The 8972-nt window shown below is 48.1% G+C and overlaps 1 protein-coding gene across 1 annotated transcript in view; it reads left to right on the top strand.

Annotated features, from left to right (window-relative positions):
• Positions 1-1482: 1482 nt before the first annotated feature.
• Mlxip (MLX interacting protein) overlaps positions 1483-8972 on the top strand; it is a 63656-nt gene continuing 56166 nt past the window's right edge. The window contains 1 exon segment of the mRNA NM_001427251.1: positions 1483-2002. Coding sequence (NP_001414180.1) covers positions 1590-2002 — 413 coding nt within the window. The 5' untranslated portion in view covers positions 1483-1589.

The following is an 8972-nucleotide window of genomic DNA, read 5'->3' as shown; positions in this document are numbered from 1 at the left end:
GGCTTGGAAAACCTATCTTCTCCCTGGAGAACGATTCTTCCTCTCTAAGCATCATTAGTTGCCTGAACTCTTTATTTAGGAGGGGGCCTTGTGAGATTTCCCCTCTCTGTCTTGGGATGTCAACTGGCACTATAGTTCTTGTTTAGGTCATGGAGATTTCACGGGTTAGCTTCCCTGTCACATATAGAAGACGTCCTGGTCTTTTTTCCTCTCTTATAATCTGTCTTGTGAGAGTTCAAGGCCAGCCTCGTCCACGTAAGGACTACCTATCGAGATTCTGTCTACAAACAAAATCTTTTATTTATTTATTTTTAACATTTATTTATTGTGGGGAGCACAGATACCACAGTAGGGGGCGGGGGCGGTCAGAGGACAAGTTGTTGGGAGTCCTCTTCTATCATGTAGGTCTCCAGGGTTGGAACAAAGTCAGGCTTGGCAGCAAGTGCTTTTATTTACCTGCTGAATTATCTCACTAGATTTCTTTAAATAAATAAATAAATAAATAAATAAAAATTTTTTTTGAGACAGGGTCTCATGCAGTCCAAAGCTAACCTAGAATTTGGGGGGAACTTAATGATCCTCCCGCCTCTGTTTCCCTCCCGTTAGGATTGCAGGCATGCGCATGCGTTACCATGACTGGTTCATTGCTATTTTTAGGTTGATACAACTTTCTGGGGCATAGGAATTGCAGTAAAGAAAACTAGGCTCCGAACTTCCCCTTTTGGAATTTGGCTTCTGGGCCAAACTTCAAAACAATAGCGACAGTATTTTGATTTGTAGCTGAAGTTGCTGGGTCTGGAGGCAGACAGCTAGGCTCCTGCAGAGCTCTACTACCCTTTCAGAGCGGTGATGCCCAGGGGACATGCCTTAACACGGGAGAGCCAGTTTCTGCTCCTAAGGATGTGAGGACTCCATGAGCCGTACTCTTGGGTCTTGTTGGAACCTTAGGAACATCCCTTAGAGTTTAGGTAACTCGATCTTCGCATCAACAAAATGGGGACGGTAGTCTTAGCGCCCTACAAAATCAGGAAGGCTTTTGAGGACTCAGTTCCGGGTATGGAGGGAGAAAGCTGGCCAGAGGGGGGAAGGAGCCCCACCCCTACCCACCACGTGGAGTGCCCTCCTCGCCCGAAGTGAGGCCGCAGGGCTTTTCCCAGGCGTGGCGGAGGCGGGGCAGGGGCTGGGGCCAGACTAGTGGAACCGACAGCCAATGCCGCCCCGAGCCCTGGCTCTTTGAGAGGCGCGGCCTGGCTTTCTTGTCCCTCAGCTCCCGGGCCAGCCGGAGGGGAAAGAGGACACCCAGGGGCCCGGCATGGAGGCGTGGCCTCCGGCTGTTTTTTTTTTTTTTTTTTTTGTCCGCCCAGAGAAGGAAAGTTTGCCCTGCGCCTTTAAGAGGTAGAGGCGAGCATCCGATTGGCTAAGACGAGCTGTGACATCACGAGGAGGCCGGCGCCCTCCCCCTCAGGCCGCGCGTTCCCGGGCAGTCTGCGCGAGGGCCGGGCCGGGCCGCCGGCCCTTCAGTCTTCTGTGCTTCTCTGCTCTCTACGTCGTCCCGGCTCCCGGGGGATGCCCCGGACCAGGTTCTCCTCATGGCTGCCGACGTTTTCATGTGTTCGCCGCGTCGGCCCCGCAGTCGGGGTCGCTCGGTGCTGCTCAAGCCTCAGGTGCCCGAGGACGACGACGACTCGGACACAGACGAGCCGTCTCCGCCGCCCCCCTCCGGCGTGGCCACTTCAGCCCGGGCCCACGCGAGCGCCGCGCCGCTGCCGCCTCGAGCCGGGCCGGGCCGCGAGGAACCTCCGCGCCGACAGCAGATCATTCACAGCGGCCACTTCATGGTGTCCTCTCCGCACCGCGAGCACCCGCCCAAGAAGGGCTATGATTTCGACACGGTCAACAAGCAGACGTGCCAGACCTATAGCTTCGGCAAGACCAGCTCCTGCCACTTGTCCATCGATGCTTCGCTCACCAAGCTCTTTGAGTGCATGACCCTGGCCTACAGGTAGGGACGCGGTGACGCCCCCACCCCACTCCCTCCCAGACCTGGCCGAGCCCCATCTTCACTCCGGTCTCTCCTTAACAAAAAAATCCCAGCTTGTCTCTTTGGCTTCACGCCGTTTCTCTGGGTGCTGCTTCTAGGAGGATTTGTGAGTCTGGGGTCTCCACCGTTGAGAGAGGCGCCAGGGTTCCGGCCTGTAGCCCTGTCAGCCGTTCCTGGGTTCTTCCGGCTTCGTGTTCCCCCATCCAGGCCCTCCCCTTCTCCAGTGCCCGTGGTCACCGGTTTTGGACAAGAGTTAGGTGTAGCTACAGGCTGCATGTTTGTTGTTGGTTTTTTCTTTTCTTTTCTTTTCTTTTTTTCTTTTGGCTCTGTGGATCCCTTCCTTTCTACTGCTTTTGTGTGTTTTCCTGCAACACCCAACGGTTAAGATCACCTGTCCAGGGTGGCTAGGGCGCTGGCTGCACTATCTTAAAGATTGTGTAACGCCTTGGAGCCTGTTTCCTTGTCTATAAAGGGGGGGGTGACAGTAGTGTTGACCTCCAGGGGGCTGCTCCAGGGAAGGATTAAGATAAAGGTGGAGTGTTTATTGGGCGCTCCTTAAATGTTACTTTTCCTCATTGTCCATGCATCTGGAGTCTGGGGTTCTCTCACATTTCATTTACAGAGACGTTCTGAGGCAGGACCCTTGTTGCACGTAGGACGACTTGTGGAGTCTGTTTTCCTTGGAAATTGGAATTTGTTTTTGTCTTTGTTTTGCTTGTTTGTTTTCTTTTTGAGCCAGGGTCTTATGTGGACAAGGCTCCTCTCAAACTTGCTTTTGTAGCAGATGCTGGCTGGCTTTGAACTCCCCCTGACTGTCCTGCCACCACTTCTCAAGTTCTGTGATCACAAACATATGCCTCTCACGCCCAAGTCTGACTAGAAGGTTTTCTGGCTGGCCCTAAAGCGTATGTGTGAGGTGTCAGTTTGTAGGGCTGACATCCCAGGCACTGTTCTGAAAAAGGGGATTCAGCTTTGGACAGAGACCTTTTTGTGAAAGTCGCAGAAATGCCTCTCCCTGGAGGGCTAACCTTTCTACCCTCTCATTCTTCGCCGATGTGTCTGCTACTTGTGCATTTTAGGCAGTTTTTCTGCTTCAGCAACAGACCTCCTCTGAACTGCTAGTGGCTAGAACAGGGCAGCTGGGTAGTAGCTTCAAGTAGGATCCTTGCTGGTTAGGCTTCTTGCTTTAGTAACTGTGTTAGCTTTGGCTTTGTGAGTCCTGCACAGCTGGTACAAAGAAAAAGTTTCCCAGGTGACTCCAGAGACCATGGCAAGAAGAGAAGGAATATCCCTAGGTCTTTTTGTGTTCCCTTGATACCTATGTCTCTGGGAGCTCACTGGATAACCTAGACTGGCCTCAACCTTGCAGTAATCCTCCTGCTTTAGCTTCTCAAGGGTTGGGATTACTGGTACTCCCATGGCCAGCCCTGTTTTGGTTTTGCTTTTAATTAATTTTTAAACTTAGCCTGCAGAATAGTAGGTTTAAGTGCGCCGTTTTCATTCCTAAGTGCCACACTTTATGGTGGTTGTTGTTGTTATTATTATTATTATTATTATTATTAATTATTATTTGAGACTGGTCATGCTGTTATCCAGGAGGTTGGTCTTAAATTCATGGTTTCAAGTGACCCTCCTGCCCCCTCACCCCCGCCTCTCTCTCAGGGAGGTGGATAAAAAGCCCCGACCATCCAAATTAAAAGCATTACTCAATTGCCTGAAGTTAAAATACTAGGTGGTTGGCTCTGGATGGCATTTTCCCTCTCTGGAATAAGAGATTAGTCAACTTGTCCCTTTGTTATGTTTCTGGAATGCTCCCTCACCCCCATATCCTCTGGTGGAGGTCTCCCTGATGGCTCATTCCTGCAGCATAGCCCTTCCTTCTGTCACCTTTGCGTGGCCTTTTGGTCAGGCTCTGCTCTGATTCTTAGATCTTGCCAGGTTGAGCTGGCCCTGAGCCTGTGAAGATACTCTGGTTTTAAACAGACAGGTGACAGCGAAGCGATCGGACTCATTTAGATTACAGCCTAAACGATTCTCTGAGAAATGCTCTTCAAATGAAATCAGGAATGTGTTTTTATTAAGAGAACTTAATCCTCTTTCTTAAAAAAAAATTTTTTTTAATATAAACTTCTGCATGTATAGGGAGAGACAGCTGTTTGAGCCATTGGAGGCTTGGGCTAGAAAGGTCTCACTTAGTAAGCTCTGCTAAAGGAAAAATAAGCCAGTCTCCCTTTGTGCTCTATTTGGATAACCTAAAGGATTATTGAATAACACCAACCAAATAATCCCACCATTCTGGCACCCGACCTTTTCTGAGTTAATTTTCTTGATTGCAAAAAGCACCACTGGTTTGGCACAAGAAGCTTGTAAGCTCTTTGGGGTCACTTTCCAGCTCCGTGGGGTCACTTGCTTTTATTCTCATTCCTCGGGTCTAGTCTAGTACTGCCCTCGGTTTACCACCAAAGGTCCCTGGATGGACATCTGGTATTAACTTCCAACGAAGACACTCTTTGTGGCCTTCCCTGAGTTTAGCTGGCAGTGTGGCCGTTTGGTACAGATTAACTGAGAAGCTAGAGAAAGGTGGGTTTCTGAATCCAGCTTACCTGCCATGGCCACCAGCTGCTTTCAGAGAAGTGAGCTCCCTGTGGGGAGCAAAGCAGACCCCACTCAGAGCTGCTGTGGCCTGTCCTGGCCTGGGCTCAGAACCTTCACTTTTTCAGCTTTCTCCTGCTTGGGCTGGGAGGAGGCCAGCAGGTCTTCTGTGTGACTGATTTTGGCCTAGGTTCTTTAGAGCTCCAGCTTCCAGTCTGTGGCATGGGCTCTTGGTTCTGCTCCCTGGTACACTCTGTGCTCTTTGTTTTGCTTTGCTTTGCTTTGGTTTCCTGTTAACTGCTGCCTCCCAGCTGTTTCCAGATGGGGCTCAAGAGCTTCTGGGGGAGGAACCAGGGATAGGGGAAGTTGTGGCTATTTATCACTCTATCCTGAGAGGTGGCCTAGGAGTCGCGAACATGCCAAGCAAACACTTCCTTTTTGGAGATGGAGTTTGTTTTGTAGGTCGGACTGGCCTGAAACTCATTGAAAATCTTGCCTCGGCCTCTGTCGTACTGGGATTTTAGGGGTGGCTGGATCATCAAATCGGATTCTGGCAATGTAGTAGGTTTTGGGGGCACAGGAGACTGTGAATATGTCTGTTGGGATTCTAGTTTCCCCATGGCTGACTTTTAAAAAAAAAAACCCATGTCCTTCCCACTCGGGTAAGTATCCTTGAGGGAAGCATCTTGATTTGGATTTAAAACATGTGCTCAATTTCTGGCACACCCTGGAGGAAAAGGAATTCTTTTCAAGGCAAACTTGTGTGGCAGGTGACAGGGAGAGCAGCCTGGCGTCCGTTTCCTAAGCCATCCTGTCACTACTCTAGAATGAAGTGGATAAAACTTCCTGCACGGTGGAAATTCAGATTAACTGTGATAATGTCTGTGATTGGCTTAGATTTGGCAAATTACAGGCAAGAGGAGGTTTACACAGTTGAGTGTAAAGGGTGGACAAGGTAAAATTTTAGCTCTATCCCCAGTCAACTGATGGTTAAGCTAGGCTGGTGGTGCATACTTGCAGTCCCCATACATGGAAGTCTAAGGTAGCAACTTCATGAGTTCAAGGCTAGCCTGGGCTGTCCTGGCTAACACTATCTACAAACAAAATAACAAAACACTTAAGTGTCTGTCAAGACTGTAGTTTCTCGTCTGTAACTGAAGAAAACAGTGTGTCTGATGGGAATCTTTCAGTGATGCTTTCAAATGCCTGCCTGACAAGCACTCCATAGAAGCAGTCTTGATTTGCCTGGGTCTTTTCAAGGCCTCTGTAGTGGAGCTGTGCACTTTAGGACATAGTTCATGGTTCTTGCCCTTTTAACATTTTAAGGAATGTCATGCATGTACGCCCCCCATATAGATTCTGGACTCATCTAGTGTGTAGCTTTTGTGGTTGGTTTTAGTTTCACTTCTCCTTTTGCTGACTTCTTTTGGTATATATCAGAGGATAGCAAGTGGTCTTTTGAGAAAAAAAATTATTGTGTTTATTTTGAGGTCTGAGAGCAACTTGTAAGTTTTCTTATTTTATCGTGTAGATCCCAGAAATCATCTTCAGATTGTCAGGCTTGGGAGCAAATACCTTTTATCTGCAAAGCCAATTTTCTAGACCTAGAAAACTCTTTTGTATTTAGGCATGAGAAGTCAATTTTTGTCAAGGGGCTGTTTAAGTGGTGCTTTGCCTGCGTATACGTCTGTACCACGTGCATGCCTGGTGCCTGAGGAAGTGGTAAGCTTCCGTGTGGGTGCTAGGAACTGAACCCAGGTCCTTCTCAAGAACAAGTGCTCTTTTTCTTTTTTCTTTTTTTTCTTTTTTTTCCGGAGCTGGGGACAGAACCCAGGGCCTTGCGCTCTCTAGGCAAGCGCTCTACCACTGAGCTAAACCCCCAACCCCGAAGAACAAGTGCTCTTAACCACCAAGCCAACTCACCAACCCCAACAGTTTTCTTTTAAACAAACATACATACATACATACATACATACATACATACATACATACATACATTTGTGTGTGTGTGTGTGTGTGTGTGTGTGTGTGTGTGTGACATGTTGATGTGTGTGGTTGCCAGTGTACTGGTGCCATGGTGGGTATGTAGAAGTCAGAGGGCGGCTTCTGATATCTCTCCTTCACCTTCTGTCTTTGAGGACAGGGTTTCTTGTTTGCCACTGAGAGCATCAGGCTAGCTGGCCTTTGAGCTACTGGGGAGTTGCTAGACTCTACTGTAGGAATACTGGTTTTATTATAGAATACTTTGTTTTACATGGGTCCCGGGAGCAAACTCGGGTCCTCACACTTGGCACCCCAAGCACTTTATCTTCTGAGCCATCTCTCCAACCCCAGTCTTTAATTTCTAATCCTTCTGCCTCCACCTCGGAATGCTGAGACCACAGGTTTGTGCTTCATATCTGCTTTTTTTTTTTTTTTTTTTAATGTGGTCTGGGAATCAAACCCAGGGCTTGTGCCTAGGATGTGAATACTAGGCAAGTACACCACTACCTGAGCTGCAGGCCCCACTGGGGGTCTTCCTATGGCAGGCATGGTAATGGAAATCATTTATGCCTTACAGCTGTACCAGTGTTACAGTTCTGCTCCCACGCCACTGATAAATTGTCTTTCTTCTTTCCTCTCTCTTAGTCCTTCATCATTAGACGGTATGCCTACTATTACAGAGTGGACACTGTCATTGGCTACAGAGACAGTGATCTCAAACAACTCAGAGACCAGGGATGAGGGAACAGGCACAGGATAGATCGTAAGAGCTGGGATAACGACCTGAGTCTGATTTGAAGTTGGATAGTATCGGGAGGCATGACCACACCGTGTGTGTGTGTGTGTGTGTGTGTGTGTGTATGGATGGTTTTGCTGACATCAGATTTTCCTTCTCCCCTGTATTGTTATCAGAAATCATGAATTCTCTTCCTTAAAGGGAAGCCTGTGTTCCTCTTATCTTTTGCTCTTTACTAGTCCAGGACCAAATTTCCATTTTAAGTAGGGTCTACTGGTTAGTTGCTTGCCCTGTAGAAGGGTAAGAAAGTGTTAATAGAATTGGAAAAGAAAGATGAGGGTGCAACTTTTCGGCATAATCAGGTGTGATAGTAGACACCTATAGACCCAACCACACGCTTGGGGAATGGAGGCAGGAGGCCCCGAAGTTCAAGCTCAGCTATAGCTGTATATGGACTTCAAGACCAGCTTGGTCTCTAGGAGATCCCCCTCCCCACAAATAAAAACAAAAACAAAAACAAACAAATAAATTTGAGCCTAGAAGTTAGGGATTGAATTTGTGTGGATGTGTAGATGTGTATATAGCATTTGTGTGTGTGCATGCAGGTACACATGTACATGTGTATGTAGGCATGCATGCAGAGGTCAGAAGTTAGTATCCATTCTCATCCTCTCTTGTTCTCCACCTCATTTTTTAAATTGCTCTCCATACCCACCTTCTATTTTGAGAGTTTCTTTTTTTTTTTAAGTTTTTTAAAAAAGATTTATTTTATGTATGTGAGTACACTGTAGCTGTCTTCAGACACACCAGAAGAGGGCATCAGATCCCACTACAGATGGCTGTGAGCCACCATGTGGTTGCTGGGAATTGAACTCAGGACCCCTGGAAGAGCAGTCAGTGCTTCTAACCACTGAGCCATCTCTCCAGCCCCTGGAACCAACTTTATAAACCTGCCTCTGCTGAATCTTGCTTATCTTTCTTTCAGTGGATTGGTGTTTGGGGAATGTTGGTTGGAGTGAGACAGTAGGATGATCCTTTGTTGGGGGACATTTGTATTGTTGCCCAATTGGACTATATGGTGGGCAGGTAAACAGCACCCTTAAAGATGTCTGTGTTGGGGCTGGTAACAGCTTGGTGGGTAAAGGCGTTTACCACCGAGCCTGATAACCCACACGGTGTAAAGGGAGATCAGATTCCCAGAAGGAGAAAGAGCCAACTCCTGTAAGTTATTCTCTGACTTCCACATGGGGAACTCCTGCCACCCCACACACGAACCTGCCTGTGCCTCCCAACACACGATCCCACCTATGCCTCCCATGTATGCACACACACACGCATGCTTGAGTACTTGCTCTTCTTGGCTACTTTATTGGGTTCTTATACCTACAGTCTTCCTCCATCCCAATCCCTTCCAACCCCTAACACTAGGTAGGAAGGAAAGAAGGTTAGAAGGGAAAGGGGGTGTCAACCTCGTTAGGCTACTTCCTTGATTAGAGCATCCAGTCCAGTCTTTGTTGTCAGGATGTCTCCAACAAGTGATCCAGGGAACAGCAATGGCAGCAGGGGGAGCAGCAACCACCGTAGCCTCTCAGGGCTCTGGCATTTTTATTTCTTCTCAAG

The sequence above is a fragment of the Rattus norvegicus genome, chromosome 12 (assembly GCF_036323735.1).
Source record: "Rattus norvegicus strain BN/NHsdMcwi chromosome 12, GRCr8, whole genome shotgun sequence".
NCBI classification, from domain to species: domain Eukaryota; kingdom Metazoa; phylum Chordata; class Mammalia; order Rodentia; family Muridae; genus Rattus; species Rattus norvegicus.
Note: the sequence above shows the minus strand (reverse complement) of the source record. Positions and strands in the feature narration are given on the sequence as shown.